Source organism: Bactrocera tryoni, chromosome 3 (assembly GCF_016617805.1).
Source record: "Bactrocera tryoni isolate S06 chromosome 3, CSIRO_BtryS06_freeze2, whole genome shotgun sequence".
In the NCBI taxonomy this organism is placed as follows: Eukaryota; Metazoa; Arthropoda; class Insecta; order Diptera; family Tephritidae; genus Bactrocera; species Bactrocera tryoni.
Window position 1 is genome coordinate 28207802 of NC_052501.1, and position 21659 is coordinate 28229460.

The following is a 21659-nucleotide window of genomic DNA, read 5'->3' on the forward strand; positions in this document are numbered from 1 at the left end:
AGATGACCCATCCATTGAGTCCAATTTTCGATGACTCGTTGGAGCATTTCGACTGGTAATTGGCGAATGACACGCGTGATGTTTTGCTCCAAGGTCTGAATCGAAATGGGATTGTTCGCATAGACTGTAGACTTTATATATTCTCACAGGAAAGAGTCTAATGGTGTGATATCACACGATCGTGGTGGACAATCGACCGGCGCAAAAGTGTTCACCGAAGTGTAATCCATTCAATGATGCGATATGTGGGAAGTGGCGACGTCTTAACAAAACCAAATATCGCCGAGGTCACAAGCTTCAATTTCAGGCATAAAATAGTCGGTTATCAATTCGCGATAATGGTCACCATTGACAGATACGTTCTCATTTTTGAAGAAATATGGATCGATGATTCCACCTGCCAACAAACCGCAACAAGCCGTTGTTTTTTCTGAATGAAATGGCACCTCCTGAATCTCTTTAGGGTGCTCTTTGCCCCAAATGCTTCAATTGTTTACATACCCAATGAGCCAAATTTTGGCTCGAAAACGTCGGATCTTCTTGGAACTCCACAATTCACTTGTCTGTTTACGGGCAGAGAAGGAGCCCCCAGAGTTTATTTGGAGACTCCATGATCCAAATGGTCCGGTATGAAGTCAAAGTGTGTGTGAGGATTTCCGGTTGTTCAGACACGTGTTCTTTTAGGAACCCAGATTCTCAGAGTCTGATAGCAATTTCCGCAGCCATACAAGATGGCGTTAAGTGCCATGGTTGGAGTAGTGCTGACGAGCGCGGACGTTGAACGCTCTCGAGTGTGATCTTTTCTGAAGCCCTCCACCACATAAAGACTCCATAGAACATAATGGGCTTGACTATGGTGTCGTAGAGCTAGAGAACCCATGAGAGACCCCACCTTTTGCCAATGACTTTTCTATATCACTACAAGCCATTTTTGCTCTCTCTTCGATATTCAGCTTGCTATCCAGGATGAACCCTAGATATTTCACTGTATCTGCCGATTGCAGACGGATGTCTCCCCTTTACCTGAAATCTTAAACATTTCAATGCAAGTGTCCAAAGTATTTACAAACTTCAATAACCAGACACTTTTTATAACGAGAACCGAGTATACTAAGTTTGTCACAAAGTTCGTAAAACCTAAAAGGAAGCATCGGAGATCATATAAAATACATATATGTGTACGAGATATGATCAGCAATGACGAGTTGAGTCGATTTAACCACGTTCGCCTGTTCGTCACTTTGTATAAACGCGAACTAGGTACTCACTTTTTGAGATATCGATCTGAAATTTTGTCCTTTTCGTGTACATTTGTTCGAGCCGCCGATATCCACCACTATAGCATATTTTTGCCATCGAAAGCTTTTTCATTTGACGAGATATCTTCAAGAAATTTGGTATAAACTATTAACCAAGTCAAGGATTATTGACAAGTTCAATGAAATTATTCTCATCTAGTCACTACTACAGTCCATAACAATACAACAAGAGACCCCTAGAATAGACTACCCAGTCATGCATGTGTAAAATGGTGTCTAATTTTAAGTGAGATTTGTTAAACTTTTCTTCACGTGTGTAAATTAAGCAAAAAATGAGCTTTGCAATTAAATACGTATTTATATGATTGTTGAAAATAGAAGTAATTAAAAAATATGGAATATTAAAATTAAAGAACTTTATTAGAAAGCAAGCGAGCATAGTAATTCTAAACGAATTTGTTGAAATTTTAGGTAGTTTTAGTTTAGATTTATAAAATAAATAAAAATAAAAAAACTTAACAAAAAATAAAGAATTGAAAATTGTGAAAAAATTATTAATAAATAATAAATTATTAATAAATAAAAATTTATAAAAATAATACAAATGATTAGATAGTAGTAGTAGCAACTAAGCATATATTTTAGAGTATATAAAGCGTACAGAAACATAGCATTAATGCAGAAAAGTGCTTTCAAGCCCAAATCTAGTTACCTGCAAGCCTACTAAATTTTTCGACCGGCAGAGTGGAGCAAAGTTAGCAATTACAAAAAAAATGAATAATAAAATCCAAAATCGATGTAGATATTAGACAGCGCATTTTTCTAAATTCTTGTTCTCGACTAAAAATATAGCTAAGCTACCTACCTACATATATACAAATACATATGTATATTTATAGTTAAATTATTATAAATGGCGCCCAAAAAAAAATCTCATTTTTTCATCTTTCAATATTACTAAGAATGTGTTCACAAATCATGTATATATATGTATACCGTTCTTTATTGACATAAATCTGAAGAATCAGTTATTTACATGTGATTTTATGCTAGTTTTTATTAATTTAATATTAAATTAGAAAGAAAGTTTTTAAAACTGATGAAATATATTGTTATATAGTATGTTGTTTGAAAAATATTTTTTATGAAATTTTATTTTCTCTCACCTTTTTTTACCCTGAAGTTTGCCACGAAGTTTGCAAATCCCAAAAAATTGTCGGAGGTCCTATATACGAGTGGTATATCATAAATGATCAACTTGATTTACTGTGTCGATTTAGCCATGACCGACTCTCGTCTGCATATAAGGGAACTAAGTCCGCAGTTTTTCAGATATCGACCTGAAACTTTGCACATGCCCTTTTCTTCTCAAGTAGCTGCAAATTTGTCAGAACCACTGATATCGGATCACTATAGCATATAGCTGCCATACAAACTGAACGATCGAATTCATGTCCTTATATGGGAAAGTTTTTTACTTGGCGAGGTGTTTTTTCGAAATTTAGTTGATTAAGTTGATTCCCTAAAGTATAGCTACAATCTTTGAAGAAATAGTTCAAATCGGAGCACTACAGCATATACATAGTCTCATACAAACTGAACGATCGAATTCATGTCCTTATATGAGAAACGTTTTTATTTGACGAGATATCGTCACCAAATTTGGCGTAGCTTATTTTCTATCTTCTCTTTTTATTAATCCAATCTCCGAAAAAATTGTTCATATCGAGTCAATATATCATATAGCTGCCATACAAATTGACCGTACACAATCAGTTTCTTGTTTGGAAACTTTTATATTGGTTAAGGGTATTCCAGCTTTGATACAACCAAAATTATTATTATACCCTGAACAGGGTATATTAAGTTTGTCACGAAGTTTGTAACACCCAGAAGGAATCGTCGGAGACCCTATAAAGTATATATATAAATGATCAGTATGTCGAGCTGAGTCGATTTAGCCATCGTCTGTCCGTCTGTCTGTCTGTCCGCCTGTCCGTCTGTCGGTATATATACGAACTAGTCTCTCAGTTTTTCAGATATCGTTTTGAAATTTTGCAAACATCATTTTCTCTTCACGAAGCTGCTCATTTGTCGGAACGGACGATATCGGACCACTATAACATATAGCTGCCATACAAACTGAACGATCGGAATCAAGTTCTTGTGTGGACAACTTTCACATTTGACAAGATATATTCACGAAATTTGGTATATATTATTTTCTAAGGAAACAGTGTAATCTCCGAAGAAATTGTTCCGATCGGTTAACTATAGAATATAGCTGCCATACAAACTGAACGATCGGAATCAAGTTCTTGTGTGGGCAACTTTCACATTTGACAAGATATATTCACGAAATTTGGTATATGTTATTTTCTAAGGCAACAATGTAATCTCCGAACAAATTGTTTAGATCGGTTAACTATAGCATATAGCTGCCATACAAACTGAACGATCGGAATCAAGTTCTTGTATGGACAACTTTCACATTTGACAAGATATATTCACGAAATTTGGTATATATTATTTTCTAAGGAAACAGTGTAATCTCCGAAGAAATTGTTCCGATCGGTTAACTATAGCATATAGCTGCCATACAAACTGAACGATCGGAATCAAGTTCTTGTGTGGACAACTTTCACATTTGACAAGATATATTCACGAAATTTGATATATGTTATTTTCTAAGGCAACAATGTAATCTCTAAAAAACTTGTTTAGAACGGATTACTATAGCATATAGCTTCCATACAAACTGAACACATAGTTACTAACAGAAATGCACCTGTGAAGGGTATTTAGCTTCGGTGCAACCGAAGTTAACGTTTTTTCTTGTTTTTATTTAAATTTTTTTGTTTTTGTATTAATTTCAATGTATGTTAAATTAACCTTAATTTTACGCAATTTTATATTAGTTCATTTAATTTTTTTTTAAGTTATGTTTTTTTTTTGTATTTTTTAACAGTACTTATTATGAATTGTTAAGTTATATTTATTTAATAATATTTAATTTGATATATTTTTTTATTCATTTCATATTACTTAATATTTAATTTAATTATTTTTTTATATTTTAATTTTTTTTCTGTATCATATTTTTTTTTACTTAAATGCTTTGTGTTTGAGATGTTTGATTGGTAATAAATATATGAAATATAAAAAATTTTCATTATTTTTTAATTTAAAATTATTTTTGTTTATTTTTTGTTTAAAACAACTTAATTTCAAATACGTTTTTATATGATTTTAAATTTTTTATTTTTTTTTTTATTTAAATAATTAAATTTTTTAATTTTATTTTTGTTTTAAAATTATTATTAAAATAAAAAAAATAATTTAAACTTTGTAATTATGATTTTTTGTTATTTTTTTACACTTTTTACATTTAATTAAAAATTAAAATAAATCAAAATTAATTTTATAACAATTTTTAACATATTTCTATTGAAAAAGAATTAGGTTTAAATACTGTATTATAAAAATTATTTTTTTAAATAAACAAAAATAATTCAAATATTTTTTTTTTAACAAAAAAACTCATAGTTTAATTTTATTTGTTCAGAAGCTTCTAGAAATTTATTATGAAAAATATTTAATATTTCTGTTAATAATTAATTTTATTTAAAAATAAAAATTTCTTAGTCGAAAAATTTTCAAAGTTCTACAACTTAACAAAATAATATTTTTTATTTTAATTAATTTTTTGACAACACAAAATTGTTCGAAATTCATCAATATCTCCATACTTGCACTCAACCGCTGAAGCATTTCCAATTAAATGCACTCACCACTCATGGCAATTAATACGAAATCAATTAGTATATTTAACTACTCAAATGAACCGAAGCATATGTATTTATACACAAACACACTTAACTGCACAAAATGCATTTGTTCAAACCAAAAAGAAAAAAAATCCCACTAAATTTGTGTCAACTCGAAAGTACTACTTTAGACTCACATGTAACTCCTCTTTATAACTAAATACTAAATATTTATTTTATAAAAATATAACTTTATCAAAACCTCGTGCATATGTACTAATGCTGTACTTTTGATAAAAACAAAATACAAATTTCATTGTTCCTTTTATACATAAAAAACATGTTAAATTAATTATTTAATTAAAGTAGATGTTTATGAAATATGACTATTGATTAATTGTAAGAAGCGAAAACATTAAAAAAAAAATAGTTAAATAAAAAAACAAACTAAATAAGAAAAAAAGTGGTTTTTGATTTTTTAAATTTTGTTAACAAGTTTAGAACGTGAATAGAAAGTGGATACCGGGGCTTATGCTATTACTACAACGATAATTACACCATTCCCATAAAATTTAAATGAAAAAAAAAAAAAAAATGCAGTTGCCGAGTGAGCACTACAGCCTGCGGTAATGTTAATCATACGCACAGTCCCACTATCTGAAATACATTTTTGGTAACTTTAAACCAACTCAAGGCAATTAAGCATAGTTTTTTGCTATAAAGTAAATTTAAAATGCTTCATTGTTTCACTTGCTCTTGACGTTTTCTGCAGTCATTTTGATCTGTCAGATCCATTCTGCAGGCGTGTGCGCCAATCAAAATGTTAGCAGTTAGTATTCTAATCATGTTACCACAATCTCTTCCATTAAATCAAGTAGGAACTATGTGTATTTTTGATAACCAACTTTGTACACTGCTTTTGAAGTTTCGCATTCCGATAGATCACTCCATCGTCTTTGAACCTTCCTTGCCATGCTCTTGTCTACTTCGTCGTGAAGATAATGCATAGATTTACCAATGTATGCCACATTATCCGATGACAGCTGTATGTCACGCTTGCCTATTCCGTCCGCTATCTCATTGCGACTAATTCCTTTGTGACCTATCACCCAGTAAAAGTGAAGTCGCTTGTTCTAGGCAACACTCTTCACTGCTGCCCTGCTTCCCAATACTCTTCTGGCTGATATGCTAACCGAGGTTACTGCCTCGATTGCTGCTTGGCTGTCTACGTAGCTATTAACTAGGAACATAGACCAATAGCAAAGACCTTTTCTTCAAATATACTGCAGTAGTCTGAAGCCTAAAAGGCTGACTTTTTGAACTAAATCTTTTCAAAACCAAAGCAATGTCGTGTGCGTATGCTACTATCTTACTCATCTTATCAACTTTGCCATCTGAGTTCCTTAGCAGTTTATTCACCACTAATGTCCAGAGGAGCGGACTCTACCAATCGGAATGCCGTTGCGTCGTTCCATTTCGCTCTTATCCTTCTATAGATCAAGAGGCTTTTGATCCAACCCTGCATAGCACCTATTGACTCAATACTAACCGGAATAGATTCTGCATAAGCATTGTTGAATGCTCTAAAAATGTCCAAGAACACTCCATGTATGTATTCCTTATATTTAAGAGCAGGTTCTATTTAAATGACAGCGTATGCCATGCAGTTTCTACTGATCTGCCTCTTGTATACGAGTGTTGCGCTTTGGAAAAGCTTCCAAAAAATTCAATTAACTGGATGAGTAAAGAATTTAGAGGGAACAAGAATTGCTCTTTGTCTTTTTGCTAAAATAATTTATCTGCAGAAAATTTATTCTTAATTAAAGCAAAAAGCGTTTTAGACCTCGTACGTCTCGCCTCATACCAGAAAGACCTAGCCACCTAGGGTCGCCTAAGATAATATTAGCTATTATTCAGTGCACTCTGACCGTACATAGAGCACAGCTCTCTCCATACTTCGCTTGCCTTTTATATTTCAGGAATGGTCCACAATAGTGTTGCAATCTAGCAACTCGTTTACTCGTTACAATTTTGATGTTATAAAGGGTGATCCACTTCGAGGATCCCTAATTTTTTAAAGAAAAAACCCAGAAACGCGAAAGAACATTCTTTGGCATTTGTTTTTTAAAGATTATCTCTTTCAAATGTTGGTCGCGGCTATGTTTCAAATGGTCCATCCATTGAGTCTGGCAACTGGCGCATGACACGCGTGATGTTTTGCTCTAAGGCCTGAATCGAAGCGGGATTGTCCGCATAGACTTTAGACCCACAGGAAAAAGTCTAACGATGGGATATCACACGATCTTAGTGGCCAATCGAGCGGCACAAAACGTAAAATTATCTGTTCACTAAAGTACTCTCTCATTAAATCCATTGATCTACTTATGTGATGTGTGTGCAGTTTCGCCGTCTTGTTGAAACCAAATGTCACCGACATCACGTGCTTCAATTTCAGACATCAAATAGTCGTTTATCATGGTAGCATATCGATCGCCATTGACAGTTAAGTTCTCACCGGCATTATTTTTGAAAAAATATGGCCCGATGACTCCATCGGCCTACAAACCACACCAAACCGTTGTTTTTTCTGCATGAAATGGCAGCTCTTGAATCTCTTCAGTTTTCTCCTCGATCCCAATGTGGCAATTTGCTTGTTTAAATAACCATTTGGGTCAGAAATGGGCCTCTTCGCCGAAAAAACTTTGACTTGAAAACGTCGTATCTTCTTGGAACTTTTCAAGAGCCTATAGAGCGAAGCAATGTCGCATGGGAAGGTCGAGCGGCTTCAGTTGTTGCACAAGCTGTATTTTATAAGCTTACAAATTTATGATCTCGACTTCAAATGCGCCAAGTCGTTCCATATGTCAGACCGACTTGCTGCAAACAGCACCGAATCGACTCTCCACGGTCTACGTGTACACTCTCCACACTACACGTGCTCTATTCGGTCGAATATTATCCAGTAATGAACGCTAGGTCTCAAAATGGGTGTTGGTTTTGCGAATAGCACGCCGGCCTTCTGATTATGTAGACGTTAAGTTGAGCGAAGGGCGCGAAACACATTCTTTAGAGAACGTGAATGTTAACTCTTTGTCAACCAATAAGCAAATCTTTAGAATGCAAGAAAGAAAACCACACAAATATAAATTTTTTGGTAAAAAAACTTCAAAATGCAGGTATATATTATATACATAGTATTTATATACGTTCATATAATATATATGTTGACAGACAATTTTTTCTAATTTAACAAATTAATGCTCACTCACATTATCTGCTAATACTTAATTACAAAATTAAATAACAAAACACACACAAGCAAACAGATGTGCTACAAATATGATGATCATACGTTATGTAATCACTAAATTGACATTTTTGCCATTTTCTATATATTTTTCCTTGTATTTCTCAAACATCTCCTTCAGCTGGTCAATGACTTGCTGGTGGATTTTGTCCACATACTCGGGGTCGGGAATGTCGTTCTTTTCGACCTCAATGGGCTTGCCAACTGTAAAAGATGTTCACAATTACTTTATAGTTAGGATTGGTATTATTTTTTGTGTGATAACTTACCAACTTGCACGATATGCTTGCGCTGCGGCAGAAATCCAAAAGTATACTGGAAGAAACCACGCCCCAAAACAATCAAAGGCGAGATGCCTGTGAGTCGCTTGGTTAAAGTTTGAAAGCGTCTCAAATATGAGTTTGGTGGATTATTGACTTGGTCGAATATGTCCACCTCGCCGAAGGAGAATGTCGGTACAATAGGTGAGCTAATGAAACAGAGAAAGAAAATTATATAAAGTTTAATTTTTTATTTAATATAATAACTTTTCCATTATTATCTAATACAACTTTAGAACTCTATAAATTCCGTTTTTAACAAAAAATATATATATGTATATAAATGGATCAAATTACGATAGTAAAATATCCATTACTTAATGCTCTTAAAAGCATTGTAGATGTGGGAAACGCAAAAAAATCGGCGACAACAAAGGTTAGGTTAGGATTGAATTCCGATCGAGCTGTGTCCAATTAAAACTCATACAACCATTGAAAGGTAGACCTTGCTGAGAGAACAGAAGAACCTTGCGACAATACAACTGCTGGTATTTGCCGATTTGGTCTCAGACCCACCAATCCATTAGTGAGCCACAAGATGCCAACGTAAATTTTACCCGTTTCAATTCCGCAGTTGTTGAGACTGAAGTACCTGTCCTACCAAACTTATCAGCCTTACAGTTTCCTGCAATACCGCTGTGGCCAGTCACCTAAGCCTGTCTAATCATAAAATAACGCCATGCTAGGGATAAGGAATCTAGGCATATTTTCCTTACTTTCTAGATACACAGCCTAGACATCCTTTCACTAGTCTTTAGCGTACAGTCAGCGAAATCAAGGCCAATATTTCTGCTCCGGAGCAGTAGGTCTACTGCTACCTTTATAGCACAGTGATCAGGAAACTTGAAACTACAAAGTTCCTGACAGTTTACTCATGCACAAAACATCCCTGCAAGCATTGATCCATCCGTAAAAAAGCTCACTGGCTCTCCCCTCCAGCGATTCCTTTTCTTTTTTTTCGAAAATATGCGAGCAGAAAAGTGACATCTAGGAAGAGGTAAACCAAGTATTTTGGAATGAAAGCGTGAGAGGTTCCAGAACCCCCAGGCTCGTAGTAATTGAAGTACCCAGATTCTCTGAGTCTGAAGGCAGCTTTCGCAGCCATAATTGATGTGGTTCGTAGTATACCGCAAATAGTGATGAGAGCAGCCCGTTTAACAGTTGCCAATTGTCTCGTAAGTGTAATATTTTCCAGCGCCTTCCACCAAACAAGATTTCCGTACGTTGGCTTAACTATAGTTTCATATACCCTCCACCTTTTTGGCTTCCTTGCGGCAGTACAGTGCAACCAATGCCTTCCTTTCCTTCTTTCCTCGAAGTTGGATTTTCACGAGCGCTTCCTGTATAAGTAGTAGGAGCCCTAAGAACTTAAATCTCTCCGATGACACGTTCCTCTCATTAATGGTATATGAGTCTCCGGTAACTTGTACTTTCAGTGGATAAAAAGTTTAGGCCATACTAAGACTTCGTCTTGCTACATTGTCTGTGTAAGCGATCACCCGGCAGCGATATAATTTATTTTGGATGTGCCCCTACTCACATTCCATTGAACCCGCACACTACCTCACTCCGCAACGATCATTTTATCACAGAAAAGTTTAAAGATGGGATGCTTATGGTTGAAACGTTGCTTTTAGACAAACCTAGAGTTTTGAAAATCTTACAATACAGCGATGGTAAAACGAAAGTCCCGCTGCCTTAATAACCCCTCAAAAGCAGTAAAGGAGTGCCAAACCTTGAAGTCTGTAAGTCTCACCACTGCTTGACAGCGGACGTCGAGAATTTTTTTGTTAGTTGGTAGGGCCTTTTAAGAAATAACCATTAAAAAATTGTTTCCAAATTTTCGGGACATGTTTTTGTTGTTGTTGTTGTAAAGGGTACTACGTAATCCCCGTTAGGATGGTAAGGATTATATAAGTTGTCATCGACGTCATCCAACGGAAACGTGCTGTTTCGACGGGTTGGACCAAAGAAAGATAAGTGTCAGATGTGGGGGGTTAGCTGGACGTCTAAAGAGGTGCCTAGTGCTATGCGTGGACTCATTGACTATAAATAGGAGTTTAACTTGCTACAGTATCCAGAACGAAGCGGCACAAGGGACACTTGGTGGCTTGACTACAAGTACGCCATTCACAGAGAGGGAGTCCGTGTTAATGGCTTTACTGTGAATGGCAGTCAGTGAATGAATGTCTGAAGATAGCTGCGTCCGAAGGCTAGCGACTTGAAGATTTTGTTGCGGCTCTACACTTGGACAATAATCGCGGTCGTTAGAGGAGTGAGGGAGCACAGGCTGGGACGTAATGAGCCACTGTCGATTTCCATGAATATTTTATCACACAAATCCAAGGCAAGGCACAAGTGGTAACTTTACTTGGTACAATATCGATTCATTATCTCAAATGGATTATTATTGCCGCCAGATAATGTAAAATGTGTTCGACAATATACCGATATAAAAGATAGCGCACCGAGGTTTGACTCACGGTAATATTAGCGTATAGATAACGGTGGAAATAACTCTAGGAACGCAGAGTTTGGGAACTCCTGTTCTCTCGCCGATTATAAAAAACAAAGCCTTTTTGGACAAGCATAAAGTTACAAAACGAACTGTCCGTATGTGTCTACGTGCCTTATACAATTTATAGTTTTATAATCCGGCATAAAGAAAACAATCTTTTAGTGCTTTATAATCACGCTTATCACCGGCGATTGCGCCGGCCATGCTTTGTAACAACAACCAACACCAGCAAATTACAAAAAAAATACACCCAATTGTTTGATTTTTTAAAACACTATCACTACAAACTCACCCTGTGCGTATGGCCAATTTGACAAAACCTTTGCGCCTTTTCAGTGTAAGTATATAACGTCCCGGATGTGAGTCCAAGGCCTCTTGAGCGCCACCGACCAAAATAGCGACAGCATTCGAAGTAAAACCATCAAGATTGTCGGGATGTTTCGGATGATTCGAGGCTGATAGATAATGCATCAATGACTCCTTAGAAACCGAAACCATACCCCAGTAACGTAGCGCCTCGCGAAAAATGGGCGTGTAAAAATGCATATCTAAAGTGCCGATTTTGGGACGTATGCCCGGAAATAGTTTCAACCATTGCCGTATATCCCTGCTCATATTGCAAGTGATGCCGGTACTAATTGGCGAAAAGAAAATTAAAACCGAAATTAAAATAAAGTTTGCGAAACTTTCACAATAAACGAACTTACCCGATGATGCCATGTGGAAAGCTAGCCAAAATGTAATTGCGATCGGCACTCAAATCGGCTGTTTTAATCAACTCAATGGGAAAGTAATCACGAAAGTTTTTCCATATACAATTACTACGAAATATCATAAAGCTGCAATGAAAGTTATAAGTATTTTACTACTGAGCTTAATAAAAGTTTTAAGGACTTAAAGGCTTTTAAGCGTATTTTTAGTAACAACTTAATGATGTTAGCATTAGATAAACTTAAATGGTCACATACCCATTGCCATGAATATCACTGAAATTCCTCGTATGATCGAAATAAATAAAAGTCAAGTATGCCAGAGTCAAAAGCTTCCAAAATAGATTACCATAATACTGAAATTATGTAAAGCAAAACAAAACTAAAATAAGTTAAGTTAAAACAAAAAAAATTAAATAAATTATGAAATGAAAAGCCTAAACTATAGAAGTTATATATATATAAATAAATACAGAATCAAAACCAGTTTGACTAAAGTAACACAAAGTCCAAAATTTTCTCTAATTGAAAGGTCTTACATTTTCTCAAAATTTCTGAAACATTTTCTTCAACGTGTCTGTACAAAAAATATATCTGAATTAATTTGAAGTAGTGCCGTCGGGTTGACAGTCCTTGGCTGGATAAGAATTCGGGTAAACTCTGGTCATACATAGCCGACTGTCGTAGAAACAGCAAAGTAAACCCCCAAAGGCAACTCTAAAACCATTGAGAAAACACATTTTAATCAAAAAACATTTGAGTTTTAAATTTTAAAACTGTCCAAACTGTCAATTTTTTATTTTGCAGACGCCGGCTGTTTCTCAAACCTCGAACCTCTGGTCTTGAAGGGCATTTTGTGTAGATACTCTTATCATTTATATTGGTTGTCAAATATCTCCCTTGCGCTTTTTGCTCTTTATTCAAACCTAGATGGCAACTTCATAATACCCCGCTAGTAGAAGCCCTCCTCATTATTTGCGAAGAACTCGGACAGCCACTTTTCACAAGCCTCTTTTGAGTTCAACTTTGCACCAACAAAGGCGTTCGCCAAGGACAGGAACAGTTGGTAATCACTTGGCACTATGTCCGGACTATATGCTGGATGCGATAAAACCTCCCATCCGAGCTCCCGTAGCTTCTGACGACTCATCAACGAAGTGTTTGGCCAGGTGGAAAAAAATTTATAAAAAATGTCAACAATGCAGGACGCTTGGAAAGGTCAATTGCCAAAAATATCGATTAAATAATGGAAATTGTCGAGTCAGACCATCATGTAAGTTCTGTTTCGATTTCCCTGGAGCACATTTAGCCCCATGGACCGGATTTCCATATGCAAATCGTGGCTGAAACGCAACGAAATCGGTAAATTTTCGTTGTGGAGTATTACTGGTGATGGATGACGACGGTTGTGGTCGAATCGCAGTGAGCCAGAGCAAACAGTCTCTACGCCAAGATTGACCGTCAGGAAGATTCAATTTTAAGATTGGAGGGATTGGTAGGGAATAATCTACTATAAACTGCCCCTAAAACCAATTTCATAACCTTAACAGACTTTAAATATCGTCATTTCGCTTATCTGATGGAAGTATTCACCAACAAACAAACAGCTTTGGCCAATAAAGGAGCAATTGTATTCCATTCAGACAACACCAGGCCGCAAACATCGATAGTAAATCGACAGAAGCTCCAGAAAATTCACGTTCTGTAAACAAAGTGTTTCGCGCGCTTCACTTAACTTATATTCAACGTAATCACCCTACTAAGCGAACAATTCATATTAAGACCCATCACCCACCTTAAGACTCAGCATTCCTTATTGGACAATATTCGACCGAAAAGATCACGTCCAGCAAGCAGTGAAGAAAATATAGCAGCTGTAACTAAGAGTGTACACGAAGACCGTAGAGAGGCGCGGTTCACAGCAACTCGGACTGACTACGGAACGACGACTGAACGGCTTGGCGCCTTTTACGTCGAGATCTTAAATTGAAAGCGTACAAAATACAGCATGTTTAAGAACTGAAGCCGCTCGACCTTCTCAAGCGACATTGCTTCGCGCTATGGGCTCTTGAAAATTTCCAAGAAGATCCGAAGTTTTCAAGCCAAATTTTGTTCAACGATGAGGCTCAATGAGTGTGCAAACAAACAAAATTGCCGCATTTACGAAGAAGAGCAACCGGATGAGATTCAAGAGCTGCCGAATCATCCAAAAAAATAACTTCCTTCACTTCAGCCTTCCCCGGTCCATATTTCTTCAAAAATGATACCGGTGAAAACTTAACCGTCAATGGCGACCGATATGCCACCATGATAAACGACTATTTGATGCCTGAAATTGAAGCTCGTGATCTCGGCGACATTTGGTTTCAACAAGACGGCGTCACTTCCCACACATCACATGGATCAATGGATTTATTGAGACAACACTTTGGTGAGCAGATAATTTCACGTTTTTGGCCGATCGATTGACCAACAAGATCATGTGGTATCAAACCGTTAGACTTTTTCCTGTGGGAAAATGTAAAGTCTAAAGTCTATGCGGACAATACCGCTTCTATTCAGGCCTTGGAGCAAAACATCACTTGTCATTCGTCAGTTACCATCACTCAACTAATGGAATATCTCAGACAGACGTAGCCGCGGCCAATATTTAAAAAACTAAATGTCAAATAAGATTTTTTCGAATGATAATAAACCCTCAACACTAAATTTAAAGTTTATGTGTTTTTTCTTAAAAAAAAAGTATGTATGGTACTTCGAAGCAAATAATAATAGTTTGGATTTCATCAGCTCTTCCAATTTAATTTTAAATATTGGACTTTGTGCTCTCACTATTTTCTCTTCTCACTATTTTTTAACAAATATTACCCTAATTGATAACATTCAAGAGCAAATCTCTCAGCATTGCAATATAAATACACTTCAACAAAAGAAGAGTTAAACTCACCAACAACGATGTAATGATAAGTAACGATATTCCCGGCACAAGCATAAATATCAGCACGTAGAGACCTGCAGCAAGGGTCTGCAGTCGTCGCTTTGGTGGCACATGCACCGGTGCCCACTCAATTTTCATTGTTTTTGTTTCTTTATATTATCACTATAGAATGATATTAATGTGTTGCGGCTTTTTTGTATTCTGATTTTTATTAAACACTTTTCACTTCACGATCCAACCGAAGCGCACAACTTCATACAACGTCTCAGTCACAACTGAGGTGACCGAACACTTTCTTAGCACTGCTTATAGGAATGGGTATCTACACATAGTAAAGAAGAGTGCAAAAAATAATAAAATAATAAATCAATTAAAAGGAGCATACAATTCACTTTATCAAACTAAATTTCTTCGATTAGCAAAACACGCAAAGAAATACTTGTCGTCGTTCAACCACGCGTCAATTGGGCATGCGCTTCAATGCTAAATGCTCAAGACATACATAAAGTACATACATGTTTTACTGATAAGCGTCTTAGAATATAGGGAACTAATCAAAGATTTTTGATTTCATGACCACTAGCTAAGCGTACGCATATATTTGTCTGGCAACTAATAGACGAAAAGATACGAGGGCTGTTGGAAAATTCAATAAAGTTTTTGATTTGCTACGTTCTAATTCTTTCAGCAGCGGCGGTCTAAAATTTGTGTCACTTATTTTTGGTAACTCACGCGCTGCCACCTGCTTTTTTGAACCATAAACATTTTCATTTATTCCAAGTGACTCACAGGTTTAAAATGTGTAAAAATGTGTACGGATTAATGCCGCTATCAAGTCAAATTTTCAGGTGCATTTTCTCTGTTTCTACCCCTTTTTTGTCGTTAATTTCACGTCATTCTTCTGTAAATTGTGCATGTAAATGGAATACGGTGTGAAAAAATGCAGAAAATATTTTTCTAATAATATATTGGTGATAATTATTTTTTTTTTTTTACTTTGGAGAATACTGTTAGGTTAAGTATTTATTGATTTTAAAAATTATAATTTATTTTTTTACTTATACTGTTAGGTTAAGTATTTATTAATTTTAAAAATTATGTGGAGGTGCTTAGCTTATGAGGAGTAATTTTTGTAGCACCACGAGTTTTGTACTGAAAAATATTTTATTTATTTTTTAACAGATAATATGGCCAAAAGACCTGAGTGATGAAGAAATCATGGAATTTTTTGACGAATTTAGATTGGATTGTGCTCAAATCCCCTCCGACTTAGAATCAATTGAGGACGATATCGAAGAATCTGCTCATTCCATGCATTTGATTCCGACGAGGGCATACCATTGTCACATTGTCCTCAGTCAGCTTTATAAGGCAGAAATTTTGATGTTGATGAAAATTTTGAGCCAATTGGAATATTTTTCGTAGTAATGATATAATGATCACTTTGCGTTACTTAAATGAGACATACAGTGAATCAAAAAAGTTGTGGCACAGGTATTGTCTTTGCTGAAAAGTGTTCGCAGTTCGTATTTATAGCTTACATACATACGTGTACATATATCATATTAAGCAAAGAAATATTCCGTTATTTCATAAGAAACGCGAAATGCATGTACATATGTAAAAATGGCTAGACGCTCATAAAGGTGGTTCGGCGGCTTGGTACTCATAATTAATTTGAAGTTGTTAAATTTCCGCGACGTAGACCATTCATTTCGGGAACGAATCATAGAGCTCCAGAAAAATAATATAATTAAGACCCGTGAAACATGACGGCGGTTACGTAATGGTTTGGGGGTGCATTAGAGCATCTGGTGAGGGAAATCTCGTTTTTATTGCTGATAAGATGGATAAGCAGTCATATTTGAAAATCTTAAAGGAAAATTTAGCGCCAAGCTTTGAAAAGTTGGGCTTAAGGGGGCAGTCATTCTTGTTTCAACAAGTCAATGACCCGAAGCATGTGTCATATCTTGTGCAAGAATGGCTTATCTACCATTGCAAGCAATTAAAAACACCTCCGCAATCCCCAAACACTAACCCTATAGAGCATATTTGGCTTCTACTGGAGAAAAAAATACGGACTGACCATTTCAGGGGTCAGTAGGGTAATCTGGCCTGTTTTTTAACATTTTTTTATAAAAATTTTTATTCTACAATAGTACTTTTTTCGCATATCATGAGATATATCGTGGTTTAATTTTCCCCATGTTGTTTTTATATAAATTTTGTCATAACATTGTCAATAAATTATAAAAAAAATTTAGGAACGATAGCGAGACGTTTTGTGAACTTCAAAAAAAATAAAAAATTAAGCAAATCGGTTGAGTAGTTGGACCGGAACCATGTCCGCCAGTTCAAAAAAGTGTGTGTTTGAGAAAAATGCGTTTAAAGTTTGTGTGTGTGCACTCCGAGCGCTCCGAACGTCGGGCGGTATTATTATTTTTGAGCCTTTTTCGAAACATTCCAATAGTAAAGTGGGTTTCTACATTAATGCTTAGGGTATAAGGGAACAGAAAATGCCAAAAAAAAATAAAAAAATTTTGAAAAAAGACTACCCTACTGACCCCTTCACATCGAAGAATTCACTTAAAGAGGCCATACGTACAAAATGCGCAAATATAACTCCTAAGCGGACATCTAACCTAAATAGTTGGAATTATGCGTCGACCTTTAGAAGCAGTTATTCAGACTAAAGGGTTTAACAAAATATTGGAATTAAAAAAATCTAATTCAAAACAATATTTTCCATATGTGTGCCTAACCTTTTTATGTAGAATCTTTTACATTTTTATTATAATTTCATTATCTTTAAAAATATGTAAAATATGAAATATTTTTTAGCTAAATATATAATAAAAATGTTGAAATTGAAACAAATGATTATTATTACTTTTGTAGATTCAAAGGGAAACCTGCAATTTTTGAATAAACATTTAAGTTTACGGTGTGCCGAAACTTTTTTGATTCACTGTATATATATCTCTCTTAACCGAGCTACTCTTCCTGTTTGCGCTGTTCACCTTTTATTCGACAAATTTTAGTCCAAACCTGAAGAAACTACATGCTAATTTTCAAAAACTTACTCTCTTATCAAACTTGTCTCGTACAAATTTCATTCAAAACACTTGCTACTATGTCCAAAAATATCTAAATATAGCGAAAGTCTATGTAGTGAGAAGTTTAAAAATAATATATATTTTACATACTTATTTTATATATAATATATACTTATACTATATATATCTAAATCTACGATAGGTTGCGAGATTCAGACATAATTCCTCGTGTCTAGTCTATTAAAGGTTCAAAATTGATAACAGATATTAAAAGTATTCGATTTGCTCAACGGAACCAATGTATATCTTTTGAAGAAAGGCCGTAAAGTAGCCGAATATTTTTTGTATATTATTTATTATGCTATATGTTATGCCTTAGTATTAAATTTAGTTGAGGCAACCCAAATGAGAACTATTTCCTTTAAACTACTTAATTTGCCAGAGCGGTGTTCATTAGAAAATTAATTTTTGCTAGAAATTTAATCAACGAAAAAAGTTCTAATGGGGTTTGTAAAGCAGATAAGAACCATAAAAACCAATTCTTTAAGATACTCTTTGTGAATATGTATCATTGTTTCACAAAAGCCCATGTATTGCCATATATCCAAGCAACACTGTTTAATATTTATTTAAGATAAGCTGATATCTTCGAAATAAACAAGTATTTGTTATCTGTAAATATGTATCTGAGACTACTAGTTCAAAATTCAAATAAAAACATTGTGTCATAAAAATATGTATGTATATATACGACATGCAATGACTAATTGCACATACTTGTGTATTAATGCACTTGTAGGCGTAAGGCAACTTGAAAAAAGTGCTATGATCGGTTTAGAAATTTATCACGAATCAATTATTTTATTTTTTTGCTTTAGTTTTTATTGTAATGTTTTTGCTCTCTCGATATATTGTACACACATCTTGACACCGCTGCTGAGACAGTTTTACTTGCCAATAAGCGTGTGGAACTGTATATAGTAATCCCGGAAAGAAATACAGGGTTTTCCAATAGAGAATCTAGGTGTCGTTTCGGTAATTTTTAATATGCCATGATCTATGAGACAAAAGCGCTCGAAATAATGAAAATATTGCTGCCGTTGAAGCAAATGTTGCTTAGAATCGAAATTTGTCGATTTCAAAACGTTCTCAAGAATTGAGACTGGGTTAAACCACAACGTGGCGGATTTTGAGAAATGGGGGCTTGCATCCATATAAAATTCTTCTCATTCAAAAACTGAAACCATTGGACACCCTTAAACGTCGTGAATTTTCTGATTTTGAATTGGAACAACTTGAAAACGATAACGATTTTTTTAAGAAAATATTTTTTTAGAAAATGTTCTCCGATGAGACCCACTTTCATCTGTGTGGTGCGGTAAATAAACAAAATTGTCGATTCTGGTGGGGAGAAAATCCACAAATTATTCATGAACAACCACTACATTCATCTAAATTGACAGTTTGGTGTGTTTTTTGGCCTGGTGGAATCATCGATCTGTACTTCTTTTCACATGTGCAAGAACTGAAGCCGGTCGATCTTCCCAAGCGACATCGCTTCGTTCTACCAGTTACCAGTCGAAATGCTCGAACGAGTCATTGAAAATTGGACTCAACCGATGGGGCATCTAAGACGTAGCCGCGGCCAACATTTGAAAGAGATAATGCTTAAAAGAAAAATTCTCATTTTTTGAAGTTTCTGTGTTCTTTAGAGAACCTCAAAATGGATCACTCTTTATAAGACAAAGGTGCAATCTCCGAAGAAATTGTTGAGTTCGGTTCACTAAAGTAAATAGCTGCCTTACAAACAGAATGAGCGGAATCAAATGCCTTCAATGAAAACTTTTTATTTCATAAGATTTTCTCAAAATTTCGCATGAACTATTGTTCGGAACGAGGTATAATGCCGAAGAATTTATCAGATTGGATCCCTCTAGCATATAGCTGTCATACAAACTAGCCGATGAAATCAAAGTTCTTGTACGAAATCTTTTGTATTTGTGAAGGGTATTATGGTTGGCATTTTTTTCTTGTTTTAATGTTATTTTAACTAGTTGTTTTCCCTACGGGGCATCTTTACATTTCGATAAGCTGTCTGCAGCATTTTCTTGAAACAATTTGTTCTATGAATTAATCACAGTGGTTTTTCGACTTTTTACTATTTTTTTCTTGAAAATTAAAAGTAAATATTTGAAAGCGAATTTCTGCGGCAAATGTGAAGGTTAGCAAGCTAAATCAAATAAATGCTAATTAAGTGCTTAAGTACAGGGTAATTTTATGGAACGCCTACAATGCAAATATAAGTATATATGTACTTATTTAGGTACGGGTATAAATAAATATGTATGTAAATACATATGAACACTCATTGTTTACACTTTGCATGCGTTGTCATATGTTATTGTTGCCTGAAAAAACCACAACAACGCATATTATAATTAACGATTTTACTGGATCAAAAGTTTAATTTATTTTTGTTTGGAAAGTTTTTTTTCGCGACCATCGAAAATCAAACGCGCACTTTTTGGCACAAATTTTGTTGGAAGTATATATACTGTGAAACATACATATGTACATATATGCTTGCGTGTGTATATATGTATGTATGTATGAAAATTTTTAATTTATTGCTCGATGATTTGTAGCACTATTTCAATATCTTTATTTCAGAACAGTTTATAGGCATCAGTTTATATAAAAACTAAATTAAAATACATTTTTTGCGTTCTTGGAGTAATTTGAATATTTATCCTACAATATTAACGACAAAAAATTAATTTATAATATTTTCAATCACTTTAGAATAAAATAAATATATGTTTCTCTGAACTATTATTATTTTTATAATTCTCTTTTTTTATCATCATTTTCTTTATTATTGCTTTCTTAACATTTTTAGTATTTTTTTTATTTCTCTACCATTTCATATTCATACTTTTATAATTTTTATTATCGTCTACACAAATATTTTTCACAACCGCAAACAAATTCACGTATGTAAGTAATGTCGTGAAAGCGCATAAAATAAATTTCAAACGTTCTCAACTGATACTCGTAACCAGCGGCGATTTGCAACGACTAACAGCTTGTAATGCCTTCGAATGATTATTTGATACAACGTTGCAAATAACGAGTAGTTGTTAGCGATGTGTCGAATAGTCGTGTTCGTTTGCGATTACTTATAGTAATTGTGTTAGTTAAGGCTACTGAAAGTAGTATTTTAACAAAAAAAAATATACTAATACGAATTAAAACAATAATTTTGCATAAAGAGGAAATACATTTTTTTGAGAAATTCGTTTTTTTATTCAATATGTTTCCCTTTAAGGATGATGATTATAGCGACCCTCCAACTTGCCAAAGTAGGCTTCAGTTTCGACGATCACCTCTTCATTGAGATCTGAGAATTGTCGCTGGGGACCAGTTCTGGAGAATACGGTGAATGCGGAAGCAGTTCGAAGCCCAATCCATGGATTTTGATTATTCTTTTGAGATCTGAGAACAGGAAATTGTCGCTGGGGACCAGTTCTGCAGAATACGGTGAATGCGGAAGCAGTTCGAAGCCCAATTTAATTATTTCTGCCATCGTTTTCGCTGACCTGTGAGACGGCACTCTATTTTTCTTCACAAGCGGTCGTTTTTCGGTGATTTCATTCTTCAAACGGTCCAATAATGCTATGCTGATAGTCCTTTCCATTTCAAGGTGGTCAATAAAAATTATTCCATGCGCATCCCAAGCCATATTTTTGACCTCAGACCGTTGCGCTTTTTAACGCTTTGAAGC

The 21659-nt window shown here is 35.0% G+C and overlaps 1 protein-coding gene across 3 annotated transcripts; it reads right to left on the reverse strand.

Annotated features, from left to right (window-relative positions):
* Positions 1-8207: 8207 nt before the first annotated feature.
* LOC120772092 (2-acylglycerol O-acyltransferase 2-like) lies at positions 8208-20962 on the reverse strand. Of its 3 annotated transcripts, none has more exons than XM_040100496.1 (7): positions 20811-20962; positions 14829-15141; positions 12140-12237; positions 11879-12010; positions 11464-11805; positions 8603-8802; positions 8208-8537 (listed from the first exon to the last, which is right to left on the reverse strand). In XM_040100496.1, exons 2-7 carry the CDS (start codon positions 14955-14957, stop codon positions 8380-8382), a joined length of 1059 nt encoding a protein of 352 aa, XP_039956430.1. In that variant the 5' UTR covers positions 14958-15141; positions 20811-20962; the 3' UTR covers positions 8208-8379. The 3 variants fall into 3 exon arrangements, with proteins under 3 accessions (XP_039956430.1, XP_039956432.1, XP_039956431.1); XM_040100498.1 differs by having other exon boundaries at positions 20795-20962; XM_040100497.1 differs by lacking the exon at positions 20811-20962 and adding an exon at positions 20252-20283.
* Positions 20963-21659: the final 697 nt, after the last annotated feature.